The 19,502-nt window shown below is 44.5% G+C and overlaps 1 protein-coding gene and 1 long non-coding RNA gene across 4 annotated transcripts in view; one reads left to right on the top strand and one right to left on the bottom strand.

Moving 5' to 3' along the window:
* Positions 1-16,446, top strand: part of FSTL4 (follistatin like 4) — a 440,615-nt gene extending 424,169 nt beyond the window's left edge. Inside the window, exons 14-16 of one of the 2 annotated variants that reach the window (XM_019924423.3) lie at positions 4,462-4,569; positions 13,487-13,596; positions 15,738-16,446. In XM_019924423.3, the coding sequence (XP_019779982.2) occupies positions 4,462-4,569; positions 13,487-13,596; positions 15,738-16,446 (927 nt within the window). The remainder of the gene's footprint in view (positions 1-4,461; positions 4,570-13,486; positions 13,597-15,737) is intronic. The other variant, XM_073802526.1, reaches the window with a different exon arrangement.
* Positions 4,601-18,322, bottom strand: LOC109548164 (uncharacterized). 2 transcript variants are annotated; one of them, XR_002174169.3, is made up of 4 exons: positions 18,197-18,322; positions 15,316-16,940; positions 9,554-9,605; positions 4,601-4,974 (listed from the first exon to the last, which is right to left on the bottom strand). It is a non-coding gene; the product is annotated as an uncharacterized lncRNA (long non-coding RNA). The 2 variants fall into 2 exon arrangements; XR_012330853.1 differs by having other exon boundaries at positions 9,554-16,940.
* Positions 18,323-19,502: the final 1,180 nt, after the last annotated feature.

Here is a 19,502-nt window from a genome sequence, read left to right as displayed (position 1 = left end):
CCTTATTGAAGCTTGCTTTATAACTCAGCTTATCAACTTTCATAAATGTTCTATGTGCACTTTAAAAGAATGTGTATTCTAATGTTTTAGGTAGATTTTACATATATGTCAATTATGTCAAGTTGGTTTATTGTATTGTTCAGATAGTCTTAAGTGATTTTTTTGTCTACTTAGTCTACCACCTGCTGAGAGGCATGTTGAAGTCTCCCACTGTGATTGTAGATTTATCAAGTTCCATCCATTTTTGCTTTAAAATTATAGTATCTTCCTTGGGGGGGAAGACTTCTTTCTTCTTACAAAATATCCCTCTTTATCTCTGGCAAAGCTTCTTGCCTGAAAGTCCATTCTGTCTAATATTAATATAGCTAAATCAGATTTATTTTGATTAGTGTTACCATGGTATAATTTTTCCATTCTTTCACTTTCAATCTTTCTATCTCATATTTTTAAAAAGTGATCTCTTATAAAGCCACATGTATTTGGATTTTGGCTTTTATCTAGTTTAATAATCTTGATCTTTTACTTGGATTATTTGATCCATGTATTTTTGGTGTAATTATATGGTTATGTCTATCATCTTACTGTTTTTTCATTTGACCTACCTCTTTATGTTGCTTTTTTCTTCTTTTAGCTTTCTTTTGGATTAGTCAAACATTTTTGTTCTATTTCTCCCTCTGTTAGCTTGTTGTCCATGCATTCTTTTATCATTGTTGTTATTATTACCACCATAGAGATTACAACATGCCTCCTTGCCTCAATACAGTCTCATACAAATTATTGCTTCACTTGCCCAATAATGATAGAACCTTAGAACACTTTGACTCCTTTAACCTTCCTCCTGCCTTTGGCACTATTGTGGGAATGAATTTTAATTCTACATGTAATTTAACCCCACAAGACATGACTATTATTATTATTTTGTACAGCTGATAGTCATTTACATTCACCCACATATTTACCTTTTCCATTGCTCTTTATTCTTTCCTGAAGTACATAGTTCTGTCTGGGATCATTTTCATTGTGACTGAACAAGTTTCTTTAATAGTTCTTTTAGTGCAGGTCTGCTGGCAACAGATTCTCGTAGTTTTCGTTTGTTTGAAAATTTGCCCTTTATTTGTAAAGGATATTTGCACTGGATATAGAGTGCTACATTGGCAGTTAAATTCTTTCTGCATTTTAAGATGCCGTTTCACTATCTTCCATTGTTTTTGTTAATAGGTCAACTGTCAGTCTTATTGTCTCTCTTTTGAAGATAATGTCTCTCTTTTTTCTCTCTGGCTACTTTCTAGATTTTCTCTTTGGTCTCTAGCAGTTTTACGTGCCCAGGTATGGTGTTCTTTGTATTTATTCTGATCTGGGGTTTTCAGAGGTTCTTAAATGTGTAGATTAATATCTTTAATCAGACTGGAAAATTCTCAACCATTATTTCTTCAAATATTCTGCTGCCTCATTCTCTCTCACCTCTTCCTTGGGAACTCTGAGAGAAAAAAAGTTAGACCTTTCCATTGTGTCCCACACATCTCTTTCATGCTTATTTTCCATCCTTTTTATCTCTTGTGGTTCGGTTTGGGCATATGCTATCAACTTGTCTTTCAGTTCAATAATCCTGTATTCCACTGTGTCTAAGGTATATATAACAAAACCTATTTATTGAGATCTTGATTTCAGGTGTTGCATTTTTTCACTTTTAGAATTTCTGCTTAATTCCTTTTATATACACAAATTTTAAATTATTTTTTTATGGATCACCTGTGAGTCTGTTTCTATTGTCTTTTTTATGTTGCTTTCAGTTATATAAGCTGTATCTTGGAATGCCTAGTAATTCCGTATTACACTGTAGAGACTTTAAATGGCTGTCATCCACTGAAGAGGGTTTACCCTTTTCTCTGCTAGGAAGAGAGAGAGTATAGAATGAATCACTTTAATCAAGTACTAAGTTGAATCAAGGCTGAGTTGCAGCTTTCATAAGGCTTAGTCAGTCTCTGATTCACTCCTAGTAGGTAGCCCTTCAGGTCTTTAAACTGAGAGCCTTCTGTGTTCTTCAGGACCTTTTCCCTTCCATGTCTTTGCTCCTTAGCATATTGAGACTGTGGAAAGCTCTGTTCTGAATGTAAGAGGTTTTTGGTTCAGGTTTTCAGTCTCCTACTCCGTACCACCTCAGTCAGAATGAGAATATGAAAAATGATTAGAGAAAGTTAAGCAGAAAGGAGAGATAATGCCTGCAGTCTAAACTTTGGGGAAGTTTGTGAAGAGGGCAGACAAATGGGATACCTGGAGGAGAATGTGTAATCAAGAGGGTTTTTAAAAGAGTGAGAGAGAAAATATAAGAAACTAGAGATAGTGTCAGGATGGTATCATTACTGGTGAGAAAAGAAGCTCTGGGTAGAGGAAGACAGTGCCAGATCATAAAGCCTTTGGTAAATGAAGGGAAGCAGCCAGGATGAGAGGCTCAAGGAAGAGTAGCTGGAGGCATGAACAAAGGACCTGGGGTATGTGAAGTGTAGGAACATAGAAACAGCCTCTACTTGAGGCTTCAGGGCAGAGGAAGTTTTAATTAGAGCAAGAAAGTATAAGGAGACTTCAAAGATGCTGATGACTGGAGAAGAAATATATTTCAGCAGGGATAGGCAAAATCAAGAGTTCAGATTTGTTTAAAGTTGTGGTCATCGACAGAGGAATGAATTCTAAAGTCAGTCATCAGAGTATAATGGGTTATTTGAAGCCATGTATTGAATGAGCTCACCCAGGGAAAGGATATAGACAGAGACAAGGTCAAAGATGAAGACGGGGGACGTGCCACCATTTAGAAGTCAGGATGAGGAAGAGAAGCCAGGGAGATGGGAAGCTGAGTGAAGAAAATGTTTCCAGAAGGGAATGGTTAGCCATGTGGAATCTTGGTGAAATGTCAAGTTATAGGAGGAGCACACAGTGATCTCTGAATTTGACATGAAGCTCTAGAGCAGTTCAGTGGAGTGGTGAAGACAAACAGTTAAGAGGAAGTGGTTTCAGGGACTCCATAGACATTTCTTTAGAGAAGTTTTAACCAGTGGGAGCAAAGATGGTTTTCCCCCCAAGATCAGAAAGGCTAGAATATGGTGGACTGAAATTTCAGAAATTTGTTGACTGACAAGGTTTAAGTTAGGGTGGCTGCAGTGGGGAAGAGGTAAAGATCACTGAAACCAAGAAGGAACTGAGAAAGCAGGGCTTTGAATGAAGGCACCAAAGTTGGGGACTCAGGGAGTGACAGAGAAAACAGAGCATCTTTAGTGAACAAAGGGAGTGACTAGAACTTTGGCCAATGCCAAAAAGAGCAGGGGTCATAGTGGCATAACAAAACAGAGTTTTGGAACTTATAAAACTACATTCTGAGAAGTAGAAAAGTCACCATTTGACAGGGCCACTGGGGAAGCTCTGTCCTCAGAAAAGAGCAGAGTTTCAGTTACAGCAGTAGAAAAAGACTCTGCCTGATGCTACAGTCTGAGTCCCAGAGGCTCCAGGTGAATGATGTACCAGATAGAGTCTGCACGAAGTTAAGAGACAGGTGATAATGGATGAGTTCAAAGTCAGTCTCAGATGACCCAGGAAGAAGAGCTAGCGAAGGATGCTGAGGGTTCAAGAGGCCCCAAAGGCTTACAGGAGAAGTGATGGGAGGGTCCTGAAGCTGATTCTTGAGTGGAAAACTGAAAAAAAAAAAAAAAAAAAACTCTGTGTTTAGGCTTTTGCCAAGATGGTCTGGGTACCCTTTAAGTAAGACATGCAAGAATTTTTTTTTTTTTTTTTTTTTTTTTTTGCGGTACGCGGGCCTCTCACTGCTGCGGCCTCTCCCGCTGCGGAGCACAGGCTCCGGACACACAGGCCCAGCAGCCATGGCTCACAGGCCCAGCCACTCTGTGGCACGAACCCGCGTCCCCTGCATCGGCAGGCGGACTCTCAACCACTGTGCCACCAGGGAAGCCCAAGAATTTTTTTTTAAATAAATTTTTTATTTACTTTTTGGCTGTGTTGGGTCTTCGTTGCTGCACACAGGCTTTCTCTAGTTGCGGCGAGCAGCGCCTACTCTTCCTTGCAGTGCGCAGGCTTCTCATTGCAGTGGCTTCTCTTGTTGCAGAGCATGGGCTCTAGGCGCGTGGGCTCAGTAGTTGTGGCACATGGGCTTAGCTGCTATACAGCATGTGGGATCTTCCCGGACCAGGGCTCGAACCCATGTCCCCTGCACTGACAGGCAGAGTCTTAACCACTGCGCCACCAGGGAAGTCCCTGCAAGAAATTTTTAAAAGGAAGAACATTACTGACAACCAATTTTATGCCTCTGAAGACAAACCAGAAGGGATGTTTCTACCCGGGGTTCCCAAACTGGCTCATTGTCAAGGCTGCTAGGCTGGCTTTCCACTCACCCAAGAGTGGCCTAGAAATGAATCAGCTTCTACAACAATGACCAACTTGTCGCTATTTTTTTTCAAGTCCATAGGTGTCGACCCTCTGCCGGCTAAGTTGTCCTATGACAAATCACATGACCAAGTGTGGGTCCTGAGCTGGGGGAACGTGCATAAGTCCCAACCAAGCCTCCAGGTATGTTGAGTACATGGAAGACAACACCCACCTGCAGGAAAGGGCTCTCTCCCTAGCTAATAAATGTCTCCTGCTTCCCTAGGTGGCTAATCACATTTATCCAAAGTATGTCCGTGAAGGCTAAGGAGAGAGTAGGAAACATCCTCAGGCTAATGCCCCTTATAGGCAATGAACGGTATCTTCCGCCAGGCCTGCTATTAAAGACAGTAACACTGATGATGGATAAGATTCTAATGTCATGACAACCAGAATGTGTCTCTTGGGCCCCACCCAGCCCAGCCCCAAAACACTTGCCTCTTCTGAGCTAGGGGCTCCTGGGGCCACGCAGAAATGAACCTCTGGACTTCAAGCAGTGAGAAGGGAGCCAGGGCTTTCTTTACCTTGGGCTGCATGGGCTGGAGAACACTGTCAAAGCAGGTACCAGATGATAAGGAAGGAGAAGGAAAAGCAGCAGCAGCAATCATGTTCATAAATGGAAGCACATTACTGAGTGCTCACAGTGTTCCAGGCACAGGAAGTTTCAATAACTGGCCCCTGGTCCAACCTAGGCCTACATTCAGCCCTGCAGCCCATACATTCAGCCACTGCATTGTACTGCCTCTTGGGAAGAGCTTGGGACCAGGACATCTGTGGGATCCCTTCCTCCACCAGTCGGGGAAGGTCATCACCAACCCTATGTTGAGTGTGTCCGGCTCAGCCTTTCTCATCAGGGGTACATGAGAAGATTAAGCCCTACAAAAGGTGATTTGAATGCCCGGTCCCTCAATTCTCCCAATGACGGTGCATAGAACCATTCTAGATGCACAGAAGAGAATTCACCGCATACAGTGGATTCCTCGGGATATTAGGGGTTTTTTTCTCTCTCAGAACCCCAGCTGAGAAGGGCTGCGGATGGAGCCAAGTTCACACTGTTCCCAAGACTGGTAAGAGGCCAGGGATACCCAGTCTACAGAAGCTTCCTCCTGGGGACTGGCCACCTGCCTTACCTACCTCTGTGCTGCTGGGCCAGGGGAAGGACACTACTTCACCTCCTACAAAACAAGACTATTGTCCCTCAGTGAACACCATCAACACATCCTGGGCCCCAGTGAGCTGATGACAAATAATAACAATTCATTAGAGGACCTGGGAGCCAGAATAAAGGTCACTTAGAACAGAGTGTAAGCCCAGAAAACTGGTTCCTCTGGCAGCTCTAAGAAAGCATGTAAGGAAATTCAAGGGGAGGGGCCACCAAAAAATATTTTTCTAAAACTAAAATTTAACAAAAAATGATTTCCTAATTTAAAACTGCAGTAGATAGATGAGTTGAAAATGCATGGTTTCTACTGAGACTCAAAACAGTAGCCTGAAAGATAAAGAAGAATCCTCAAATCACAGAATACAAGATTGAGATATGAAGTCTCAAAAGATGTTTCAAAGTCAAAAGAAGTTTAGAAAGAGAAAAGGTAATAGTTGGAATGGAGTCAAACATTAAATAAATTTGGAAGAAAATTTCCAAGTTGAAAAAGTAAATTATGTAGATTAAAAGGGATCTGTAAGTTCTAGGCTAACTTGATGAGAAATAACACATCTCTGCGCTTGGTAAAACTCTGGACTTCCAAGAATAAAGGAAAAATATTACAAGCTTCAAGGCAGAAAGAAAAGTCACCTGTAAAAGAACAATTAGGTTGGCACTGGACTTCTCACCTGCAACAGCTGCTGGAAGACCGTGGCATCATATCTACATGCTATTAAGATAAAAGGGCTGATATCCAAGGTATCATTTACCTGTCAGGACAAAAGAAAGACCTAAGGATATTCAAGAATTCAGAGAGCAGATCATGAAAGATACCAGAAGAACAGTAGGTGAACCAGATCAGAGACATCGAGATGGCGAAAGATAAAGAGGGAACAGGCCTAAGTAAGGAACCTAGAGAGGAAGGTCCAAAAATAAAATAAGATGGATGAGGAGAGACTACCTGGAAATGTATTAGTAAGTGCTAAATAAGGGCATTTGAATTAGGAGAAATGGACTGAATGAAAGAGAAATTCTGATACCAGGCTCTAACTAAAGATGATAAGTTATTTCTGTAAAAGTAAGGGTAGGGAGTGGAGGAGAGTAAAAATACTCAAAAATGTCATCTTACAGGGATAAGAGAGGATATAGAGAATGTTCTTTGAAATTAATAGTTGAGATAGTTAACTGTCTAATTATTCCAAATGTGACAAACTGGTTTCTCCTATTAAAAGCAGAGATGATGAGATTGGGTTTGGAAGGGAGGGAGAGAAAACTAGCTGTAACTTGTTTACAGGAAACCCATAAAGTGATAATAAAAGGTTGAATTGAAAGGGGTGGAAATAGTAGTGATGGTAGGTGGACAAAAAGATGTATGAGTGGAATATCAGACAAGGTCAAATTTAAGGTTAAAAGCACTAAACAGCAGAAGGAGAAGCATTATGTGAAGACAAACGGCCAACAGGTAGCAAACAACATAACTAAATACATAATACAAGAGTGATTAAAAATACAAGAACTTGATTTACAATGCACTTAAATCGTACATTCCAAAGAGACAAAATAATGACATGGGAAAAATGAATAATATGAATAAGGAACTTGGTTTAATAAATATATAGAAAACCTTTCCTCTGCCAAATAGAAATTTTTCACTTGTCCACATATGTGTCAGTAAACACAAATAAAAATTTAGCAAATTTTGTAAAAGTCAGTGTTATAGGCTACATTATCTGATAATTAGAAACAATTAAAATGTGACCTACCTAATAAGGAAACACTCCTAGATCACTACTGCATCAAAGAGGAAATTAAAAGGAGAAATCACAAACTGTCTCAAAAGCAATGAAAAAGAGACTACTTCTCATCAAAACCTACAGGATACAGAGAAAGCTGTACACAAGGAATATCTGTGTCTTAAAAGCCTGCAGAGAGTATTTGTATTAAGAAAAAGAACAAAGTAACTGGCAGGAAGGAATTATTTAAAAGACTAAAATTAGTAGAAATAAAAAAAGGACAAAAACCAATAAATCCTTCACAAACCTGATAAAAAAGAATATAAACAAAATGAGAAAAGGCATATTACTGCAGATAAAGGAGGATGAAAATAATTGTAAAATAATACTACACTGCAACTCTGGGGCAGCAGATTTTAAGACCTAGAAGAAATGGATGATTGTTTGCAAAATGCAGGAAAAAAAAAACAAACTGACCTAGTCAGAAAGAGAAAGTCAAGTACCATATGATATCACTTATATATGAAATCTAAAATATGACACAAATGAATCTATCTACCAAGCAGAAACAGACTCACAGACATAGAGAACAGACTTGTGGTTGCCAAGGGGGAAGGGTGTGGGGAGGGATGGACTAGGAGTTTGGGGTGAGCAGATACAAACTATTACATATAGAATGGATGGACAACAAGGTCCCACTGTATAGCACAGGGAAGTATATTCAATGTCCTGGGATGAACCATAATGGAAAAGATATAATAGTTTTGTAATATTTATATAAATTTAAAAATATATATGTATAACTGAGTCACTTTGCTGTACAGCAGAAATTAACACAACATTGTAAAACAACTATACTTCAATAAAAAAAAAATTAAGGAGGAAAAAAAACTGACCTAAGAAAAGGAAAACTTGAAATAGAACAATTACCAGAGAAGAGGTTTTTTAAAGATCAAAGATCTACCATAGAAAAATGTACAGCCAAGTTTTATCAAACCTTTCAAATGTAGATCATTTTAATATCATTTGAACTATCCCAGACCATATGGAAAAAAATGTGCAACTCCTTACTATTAAAAAATAAAACTATCACCAGTTAGAATGGGCATCATCAGAAAATCTGCAAACAACAGATGCTGGCAAGGGTGTGGAGAAAAGGGAACCGTCTTGCTCTGTTGGTGGGGATGTAAATTGATACAGCCACTATGGAGAACAGTATGGAGATTCCTTAAAAAACTAAAAATAGAATTACCATATGACCCAGCAATCCCACTACTGGGCATATACCCAGAGAAAACCATAATTCAAAAAGACACATGCACCCCAATGTTCATTGCAGCACTATTTACAGTAGCCAGGTCATGGAAACAACCTAAATGCCCATCACCAGACAAGTGGATAAAGAAGATGTGGTACATATATACAATGGAATATTACTCAGCCATAAAAAGGAACGAAATTGGGTCATTTATAGAGACGTGGTTGGATCTAGAGACTGTCATACAGAGTGAAGTAAGTCAGAAAGAGAAAAACAAATATCGTATATTAACGCATATATGTGGAACCTAGAAAAATGGTACAGATGAACCGGTTTGCAGGGCAGAAACAGAGACACAGATGTAGAGAACAAACGTATGGACACCAAGGGGGGAAAGCTGCTGTGGGGTGTGGGGGTGTGGGATGAATTGGGAGATTGGGATTGACAATGTATACACTAATATGTATAAAATAGATAACTAATAAGAACCTGCTGTATAAAAACATGAATAAAATAAAATTCAAAAATTCAAAAAAAATTTAAAAATAAAACTATCAACTAATCTCACTTATGAATACAGAAGCAAAGTTCTAAACATGGTATTAAAAATAGAGTCCAACAATGCATCTAACTGCTCGAGCAGGGAACAAATTCCTGGGATGTACTAATGGTTCACTCTCAGGAAATCAGTCAACATTACTCATAACACAAAACAGAAAAAAAGCTATAATATTTTCAGTAAATGCTGGAAAGGCATTTAACTAAATACAGCAGACGTTCTTAATTTTTTTAAAAAAACTAAAAATAGGAATAGAAGACATAAACATAATGAAGACTATTTCCAAGAAACCAAGAGGAAATTTTGCCTAAATGACAAAACACTAAAAGCATTTTAATTAATAGCAGGAATTAGACCATTATGCCCACCATCACCATAATTGGAAAGTCTTAGAAATGCACTATGACAAAAAAATGAAATAAATTGAATAAACCTACCTTCATCTCTGTGGACTAGGGTTCAGGAAACCACTGCTTGCAGAAACTGCTCCTGGAAATGTCAGTGGGCAGAGCCTTTATGGTGAGCAATTTGGAAATGTGACCCAAAAGCCTCAGAACATTGCTTTCAATCCAGCAACTTGACCTCTCAGAACTTATCCAAAGGTGACGATCAGGGATGGGCACAAAGATTTAGCTACAACATTGTGTGTTACTGCAATGTTTATATTTGCAAAACATTGAAAATACCATCTTAATGTTTCTAAATATCCAACACTAAGGAATTGGTTAAACAAGCTTTGCTATGACTAAATGAAGGTGGTTCTATAAATGAGGCTTATTCCACCAAGGCCCTGCCCCAGGAGCCAGTGTTAGAACCTTTGGCACCGTCTCGAGTCCTGCCCATCATGCTCTCGCCCACCCACTCCCAGCTTTCAGCTGCCTCTCTCCCCATCCCACTCGATATCTTGCACCCTGCCCTTCCCCAGCTGTCACCTCTCATCTGGTTTTGTCCACTCCTCGGAAGCAGATGCTCAGACTTCCCTACCCCACACTCACTACTAACTTACATCTCCTGATACCCAGCCAACTATGTGCATCTCCTGAACCAAGCCCCTAGAGCCAGGAAATTTGAGAGGCTCAACAATTATCTTTTGGTCACAAATGTGCCCAGCCATGCGCTGGGACACAGGCCAAGAAGGAATTCATGACTCATTGGAGAAATGAGGCTGACTAGCCCATATCAGTTCGGTGGCCCATGACACCGGGTTTTGATGAAGTAACCTCTGAATATAGGGTGTCAGGGTGGTGATGCATGAATGACACTGACTGCTGACAGCCTATAATTTTCCATCTCTATTATAAGCTAAAATGACAGACCTTATATCAAGCAATGATTGCATGGCTTCTTGGAATTCACTGGCATTTTCACCTGGACTCTCTAAGATCCAGTTTCCTAATATTGATATTTTCTTAATGCCTAGTCCTAAGCTTTTCCCATGGACTTGCCATGGAAGTGTCATTTGGCTTTTTTTTTTTAAATCACAGGAAAATAACCTAACTTTAGAGCTGCCCCAAGACTGAAAATCACAGCTCTCATCATTCTAATCCTGCATTCTGCCTGCTGAACCCTCAAGGGAAGCATGATCCAAAAAACTAAAGCCTCAAAGCTGCCCGAGAAGCAGTGCAGGTGCTGTTTGTCTTGTCATTAAAGTAAGAGGCAGAAGGCAGTCCCACTCTTAAAGGCAAAAGCATCCAGAGCTCGAGGCCATGTGAGTCACAAAGCCCCATCACAAACTGTCCTCAGCTTCAGGCTGCAAAAATCTGAATCCTTCCTTCTGTATAAATGGCCACAACATGAAGATCAGGAAGTGTCTCCCCTCCCTGGTCAGGGTCTGGCATCTGCCTCCTGTCCTGCTGAGAGGGTCTGGGCTTGTCCTTGGGGTCCTCCAGCCAAAACTGCCCACAAGCTGGCCAAGCCCCTCATCTGGCTGCAGGTCTGCCACCCTTCTGGGCAATCACCTGGAACTTGGAGGCTGAAGAGCACATGCAGAAAGCAAGAGGACACAGGATGGCTGGCTCAGTGTCTCCAGCCTGCCTGTGCCCAAGGCCTCAGTAGCTGATGGATAAAAGCCCAGCCTGACCACGGGGGTGCTTTCTGGCAGGGCCTCCAAACCATGCTCTCGTCCTGTCTAACCCCAAACATCACTTGGCTCTGTTCTGTGCTGCCACCATGCCCTTCCCTGATACAGACACAGCAGGGACACACACCAAGGAATGGCTCAAGTCGCTTCCTGCCAAGCACGCAGGGGAGAAAGTGGTACCTCCAGGGGAACAGAGGCAGCATGCTCTGTCAAACTACCAATTTGTACAAAACACAGGGACTAATTCTTCACTTCTCACAGCAAGTCCCCTTTGTGAAACCGGAACCCTCCCCAGCATCCTAATCACAGGCATTTAAATGAAATGGCCAAGACACTATAAAACTCTTAGAGGAAAACAGGCAGAACACTCTATGACATAAATGACAGCAAGATCCTTTATGACCCACCTCCTAGAGAAATGGAAAGAAAAACAAAAATAAACAAACGGGACCTAATGAAACTTCAAAGCTTTTGCACAACAAAGGAAACCATAAACAAGATGAAAAGACAACCCTCAGAATGGGAGAACATATTTGCAAATGAAGCAACTGATAAAGGATTAATCTCCAAAATTTACAAGCAGCTCATGCAGCTCAATATCAAAAAAACAAACATCCCAATCCAAAAATGAGCAGAAGACCTAAATAGACATTTCTCCAAAGAAGATATACAGATTGCCAACAAACACATGAAAGAATGCTCAACATCACTAATCATTAGAGAAATGCCAATCAAAACCACAATGAGGTATCACCTCACAGCAGTCAGAATGGCCATCATTAAAAAATCTACAAACGATAAATGCTGGAGAGGGTGTGGAGAAAAGGAAACCCTCTTGCACTGTTGGTGGGAATGTAAATTGATACAGCCACTATGGAGAACAGTATGGAGGTTCCTTAAAAAACTAAAAATGGAACTACCATACGACCCAGCAATCCCACTACTGGGCAGATACCCTGAGAAAACCATAATTCAAAAAGAGTCATGTACCACAGTGTTCACTGCAGCTCTATTTACAATAGCCAGGACATGGAAGCAACCTAAGTGTCGATCAACAGATGAATGGATAAAGAAGATGTGGCACATATATACAATGGAATATTACTCAGCCATTAAAAGAAACGAAATTGAGTTATTTGCAGTGAGGTGGATGGACCTAGAGTCTGCCGTACAGAGTGAAGTAAGTCAGCAAGAGAAAAACAAATACCGTATGCTAACACATATATATGGAATCTAAAAAAAAAAAAAAGTGGTTCTGAAGAACCTAGGGTCAGGACAGGAATAAAGACGCAGACGTAGAGAATGGACTTGAGGACACGGGGAGGGGGAAGGGTAAGCTGGGACAAAGTGAGAGAGTGGCATGGACATATATACGCTACCAAACGTAAAACAGATAGCTAGTGGGAAGCAGCCACATAGCACAGGGAGATCAGCTCGGTGCTTTGTGACCACCTAGAGGGGTGGGATAGGGAGGGTAGGAGGGAGATGCAAGACGGAGGGGATATGGGGATATATGTATGCATATAGCTGATTCACTTTGTTGTACAGCAGAAAGTAACACAACATTGTAAAGCAATTATACTCCAATAAGGATGTTTAAATAAATAAGTAAATAAATAAATATAAATAAAAAAGAAAATAAATGACACGGCCAGCACCTCTGACCGGATGCCTGCTTTCTCTAATAAATTATGGAGTCAGTTCTCAGAGAGCGCCTCTGTGAGGCGCATATGACAGAGACTCTCAACAAACCAGCCCAGGTGCCTGGCATCAAGGGAAAATACAGAGCCAGTCAACGATTCCAGCGTTTAGCATTTTCATTATTTAAAACCTCGCCGCCTTTCCCAGGGTGGCCTAGGTGTTGAGAAGGTGGGACTCCCTGTCGTGGAGGAGGCTGTCTCTGAGCAGAGATGCTTAGGTTCCGAGGACCCTCCCTCAGAAGCCCCAACACAGCCCCTCCAGGTCCTCACTCTGCTGTCACATCACGGTGGCTGACAACATGCACCACAGTCAGTCAGGGGCAGGCCTGACCGAGCAGGAGAGAGCGATTCAGGCATTCACTCCTGTCTCCCCACTTCCCCTCCCTGGAAGGATGGGTCCCTGCCTACGCCATTCCCAAGCAGCTCCCGCTCTGCTCCTGGCCCGCCCCCCACCCAAGACGGTGACTTGCCCATCATCTCGCTCTCAAGCAGCCTGTCTGCCGGGGTCTCCAACCGAGCGTGCATGTGTCTGCAGGTTTCCAAGCCCCGCTGGGATGGGCCCTCACAAGGACTTCCGCTCTGTGTTGCAGGTGATCACAGAGGCCAGCACCGGTCAGGGTCAGCACCTCATCCGCACGCCCTTTGCAGGAGTGGACGATTTCTTCATTCCTCCAACAAACCTCATCATCAACCACATCAGGTGAGACTGGCCCGCAATGCCCTAACCTACTCCGTGCCCCAGCTCAGCCCTGCACAGGGCAGCTTCTCCCGGGGTGGCCCTGCTCCTTTCTCTTTCTCCCCCACTCCTCCTGGGCTGGCTTTGGAACCCATCAGGAATGGACAGAGAAATGGCCCCATCCCCAGTCCTTAATTGTTAAAGTTAAGGAAGGCACCCAGCTCCTAATGCCCTCAGGGGCCCAGTAAGGTCAGGAAGTCTCACACTTGGGTAAGGACAGCAGAGGAAAGAGGGAAACAGCTGTGGTTAATTGAGTACCCTCTCCTTGCTAGACGCAAGAAACTAGTAGAGGCGGTCTCGAATCTGTTTTATAGATGAGGAAATTTAGGCCCAGAGAAGTTAAGACACTGGCCAAAGTCACACAGCCAGGAACTGGCAGAGTCAGACTAAATGCAAAGCTGGGTCTCCTTTCAGTGCCCCGTTTGGCCTCATTCTCTGCTAACCACAACCTGTGGTTCCTCTAGGAGTCCCCAGAGCAGCCATGCAGGGGCCTGCAAGGAAACAAGGCTTCCTCGGTGTCTGGTTTGCCACCATCCAAAAGAACAGCTTAATAATACCAGCCATGGCCTCGACTGCAAGCCTCATCCCAGCCTGGCCACTCCCCTTCCCTATTCATTTCAGAGAACCCCTGACATTTTCTGTCAAGGCACCACTGCCAGAAGACTGAGCGTGCCCTTTTATAAAGTCATCAAGACCCAAATGTCTTGTGGCAGTGTTTATGCCTTCCTTTACTCTGACATCAAGCACCTTTTTCCAGGGAGAAATGACTCATTTTTGCAAGCTGAAGCTGGACTTGTAAAAATAGGGCTCTCCCATTCATCTTTGGCCAAGGGAGAAAGTAACCACTTTATGACCTCCCTACCTCACTGCAGAGAATACCTGGGACAGAGCCTCTAAAATGGTTGTAAATGGTAAAAGCCCTCAAAGAAGCTGAATTCAGCCAGGAGCCATGCAAACTCAGGCTCTGCAGAGCCTGTGTGACTTCTACATTACAGTTTCTTATAAGCATGGGGTTTTCTTTCCTGCTCTTTCCATGCTCTAGCCCTTTAAGGATGCTTTAAAGATGCTGTAAAGTGGGCATTTTCCCTACTCTGAGGCACAGCTTGTTATTCAAGAGAAAATCGTGGAAGAGATTTTTCTCTGCTCCTGTAGGTGAACACGGCACCCAAAGGCCTCTGCAAGTGAGGGGTTTAGGCAGAGGCTCTCACGATCAGAGGGAAGTCCTGCCTGGAATCAGGCCCTTCTGCAGCTCATAACCAGCCTCCAAAGAGGAATTTCACGAAGTCCAGATATGGCAGCTTCCACCTACTGACCTCTTCCACTAAAGCTCCCTCTTGGATTTAATCCTCCCAGCAGCCCTTGGAAGGAACTACCCTCTTTATATTCGCAGGGGCTTGAAGAGGCAAGCAGCTTGCCCCAGGCTCTGCAGCTAGCAGGGCACCGCAGCAGGGCCAGGCCATCTAGCTGTAAAGGTAAAAGCTGTCCTTAGCCCCAGCCCAAAGGGGCTTCCTGCGACCAGCATCATCAACGTGGCCAGGGAAGAGGCTGCCCTCAACCCTTACCCACGTTCGTCTCCAAGGGTAAGGGAGCATGGACAGGACATCTGTCCTTGTTCTCTTGCACCTGCATCCCCAAGTTCTGACCCAGCCGGTAGTCCAAAAACCACCTCAGATATAGACTCACCTCTCTTGTCCTCCTAGCAGGCAGAGTCAGGGCAGACACCTCTTGTCCTTTCCCTCCAGCCACAGGCCCGCCACTTCCCAGCTGCCACAAGGCCTCTGGGGAGCTGAATCAAAGGCATCCCCGAGGCAGAAGCTGCTGAGGCACAATTATGCTCTTCCTTTACCATTTCTAAAGATGCGTGCATATTACAAGAGCATAAATCCAGGAACGTTTTGTAACTCAGCTGCATTTGGTTTGAGATCATAGATGAATCGCTTATGAAGCCATCTCCTGCAGAATGGTAGATCTTATTAATAGGCTGTTAGTCACCAAAGGGTTATGATAAAGGAAAAGAGAAAGGATGCCATCGTTTGAGACAAATGACCTATCCCCTACCCAAAAAGTCCTCCTGACCTCTGACCTCAGTTTGCGTCTCCTCCCAGGTTCGGCTTCATCTTCAACAAGTCTGACCCTGCAGTCCACAAAGTCGACCTGGAAACACTGATGCTCCTCAAGACCATCGGGCTGCAGAGCCACGGCTGCCTGCCGCAGGCCATGGCCCACACCCACCTGGGCGGCTACTTCTTCATCCAGTGCCGACAGCACAGCTCCTCTCCAGCTGCCCCGCAGCTGCTGCTCGACAGTGTCACGGACGCCGTGGTCGGCCCCAACGGCCACGTTACCGGCACCCCACACATTTCCCCCGATGGGCGCTTCCTAGTCAGCGCCACCTCCAGCAGCCCCCAGCTTCACGTGCAGGAGATCACGCTGCGGGGGGAGATCCAGACCCTCTATGACCTGAAAGTGAGCCAGGGCGTCTCAGACGTGGCCTTCCAGCCCTCCTTCACCCAGGGCGACCAGTACTACGTCTATGCCACGCTAGAGACAGAGCCGGACCTGCTCTTCCTGGAGCTGTCCACGGGGAAGACGGGCATGCTGAAGGGCTTGAAGGAGCCGCCCGCGCCCGCGGGGCCAGCCCGAGCCTGGGCTGGGCCACGCAGGATTGTGAGGGACAGCGGGCTATTCGGGCAGTACCTCCTCACGCCGGCCCGAGAGTCACTGTTTCTCATCAACGCGAGACAAAACGCGCCGCGGTGTGAGGTGGCGGGAGTAAAGGGAGGGACCACAGTGGTGTGGGTGGGCGAGGTATGAAGCAGCCACAAGCGCCGCCTGGTACTGACACCGCAGCCCCAAGCAGGCACCCTGTACATTTTTACAGACAAAAGCAAAAACCTGTATTCGCTTTGTGGTTCAACACTGGTCTCCTTGCAAGTTTCCTAGTATAAGGTATGCGCTGCTAACAAGATGGGGGTTTTTCTTTAGGACGTATGATTTCTGCCTTGAGCTACGATGAGAATATGCTGCCGTGTAAAGGAATCATTTCTGCGCCCAGCTACGCGCCACGTTACCTGGGCCGCCATGGAACCAGGAGCTCCTGCTTTCCAGGCGGATGCTTCTGTCGGTTGCCTTCGCCTAGTCATTCTCCAGGGTCCGGCCAGACTTCACCCTGATGTGGCCTGAAGACACAGGCTCCCCGGAGCAGGGCTCTCCCTCCTGGCGTGAGAGCCACATCGCCCTCGCTCTGGACCTCATTTTCTCCTTCGCAGTTGCTTCTTGCTTTTCTTTCCATTTGACTTCTTGTAAGCCTGAGGGAGAGCCAACAAGACTTATTGCATCTTGGGGGATGGGGAAATCACTCACTTTATTTTGGAATTTTTGATTAAAAAATAATTTTTTATAATCTCAAATGCTAGTAAGCAGAAAGATGCTCTCCGAGGTCCAGCTGTATTCCTCCCTGCCTTAGGCCATGGCTCTGAGAGTCACCACCCCACATCCAGAAAGAAGACAATGGCCACCAAGCAATCGTGCTCCTCTGCACCAGGGACACCCCCAAGTGCAGATGAGGCCACCACATTGGTAAAGGCTCCGTTCTGGGTTGGGACCCCAAGAGACCAAGACAAACCCTGCGTGCCTGCTTTTCACTACTGAAGGGGGACATTTATTAGCCAGCCCAGTACCCCAGATTCAGGGCAGACCAGGCTTGCCTGGAAAGGTGTGTGCGGCCTGCAGAACAGTGGCCTCCAGGCTCAATGCAGAAACCCGAAGGATACAAGTGGGGTTCAGGCGGGTTCCTTAGGCTATCCCTTTTAAAACCCCATTTCTCTTCTCCCTGTGGCCCTCGCACTCAGCTCTGGCCACCTGCATCATAGCACAGACAGCACATTTCAGTGTTTCTTACACTTAGGTCCCTCTCTCCCCAGTAATACACAAGGATACAGGCTGGCACTGCTGCATTATTCCCAAATGTCTCAGGCTGTGGTAAGCTCTCCACTGGGCATCAAAGAAGTACAGCCCAACAGCCCCATGAAGAGAGCCCATATCAGAGAATCTCAGCAAGGAAGAGGCCCCCTTGGGCTCTCAAAACACCCCTTTCCTTCTCTTGCACATCAGTGGTCAAATCGCATTTGTATGCCTTCTGGCTTGAAGGGTCATTTTTCAAGCCACCTGAAGTTGGAAGAGGTGGTCCCATCACAGACACATTAGGTTAGATGTCTTCACCTGCCAACTTGGCCATGAGTTTCTTGGGCTGCTGAGGAATGGCCCCTTTCAGAGAAAGGAAGACACAGACCTTGCCTCACTGGAAACAGAGCTTCTCACTCCCGCCTAACTGCCCAACCCACCTGCCCACCACAGAGTTCCCGACATTGGCCAATCCTCTAGTGTGTTTCATGCATCTCAGTCCACCAAACTCTTGTCCCCAACAACTCCCAGGGTGTGCCTAGACAAATACATTCATAGATTTTTTTTTTTAAGATACAATATGTAGATATAGGTTGAAGAAACTGACCTCAAAAGCCTAATATTTAGTTTCACAATAACTGGGATGGAAAACACATCTCACCTTTTTTTTTATTCCTGCCTCAATGTCTTGACACATTTTCTTCCAAAGTCTCACTTCTATCCCTGAAATTCTCCAACTTTCGTGAGCTTCTTCCTTTGGAAAACATCTTCTGAATTGTGGCAGCCCCTGGAAGAAAAAGAAAGTCTCTGAGCCTACATGAAGAAGAGTCCACCAACTGCCAGGCCAGAACACTGGCCCCTCTGGACTGCAGGACTGCTGAGTAAAAGACCAATCCAGTCCCAACTGGCCTTTTCAACTGGGAGTGACTTCAGCGGCACCTGTTCCTTTTCCACAATTCCTTCCACTTCTAAGTGTGTCTGGAAAGCTTCTCTGCCTCTTGTCGTACCTGTGAAGTTGCAAAGCTGGAGATGGCCAGTTTAGGTCTTGCTGCCAGCATTTCAGACACAATTAAATAGGAGAGGGGAATCACAGCCCTGAAAACTGTGAAATTTGCAAATTCACAAAGGAAAGTCAATGTTTTTTCAGCAGTGCAACCGACTGAAGGGCTGGCTAGGACTCCACCTGCCCCTTTCTCCCACACATTAGCCCCAGCAGAGGCTCGTGAAACACAGTTTGAAAGCCACTGGGGTACGAAGTCATCACAACAGCCAGCGATCCTTCTGATGAACACAAATTATCGGCTATCTACTAATATTTCACATTAAAGCAGTATTCGTTTTACCAAAAGAATCACCCCCATAGCCACTTACGTGATGAACTATTTCAAAATTACTGAATTTTGAAATAAAATTCATTTCACAAAAATTCAAAGTAGATTTTTTTTCAGACTAACAGAAGTAATCGACACCTACGGTGGCATTAAAGATTTGAACTGGAGGCCCTCATTCTCCTTCTGCCCAAGTGAGCAACACCCCATATGGAGGTTCTCGGTCCAAAAGCCCACGCAGCCACCCACGGATTGATGGTGGGAAGAGAGATTTGTCTGCTTCTAGACACCTGCATGGACTTTCTGTGCAAGTAAGCTTGGTTGTGAACCACACACAGAGTGAGGCAGATGCCATCATCGCAGCCCCAGTAACACTGAGCCTGCGAGCCCTGCCTGGGGCTGGCCCAGGCCCCTTTTTTAAGGCTCCAAGTCATTTGAGGGTCCTGCTACTTTCCCCAAGCCCCCAGAAGTAGCTGGAAGAGCCCTGTAAAGTCTAGGCTGGGGCCACACTCATACCAAGCTTCATATTCTGTGACCTAGAGATAGCATCACGGGAGACAGAAGCTCAGTCCCTGCAATCCCGCCCCCGCCCCCATCTCAGCCTCCCAGATCCAGGTGAGTGCCCTGGAGGACAGCACT

This window comes from Tursiops truncatus, chromosome 3 (genome assembly GCF_011762595.2).
Source record: "Tursiops truncatus isolate mTurTru1 chromosome 3, mTurTru1.mat.Y, whole genome shotgun sequence".
Taxonomy (NCBI): Eukaryota; Metazoa; Chordata; class Mammalia; order Artiodactyla; family Delphinidae; genus Tursiops; species Tursiops truncatus.
The sequence above is the reverse complement of the archived record's forward strand: the minus strand, read 5'-3'. Positions and strand labels throughout refer to the sequence as shown.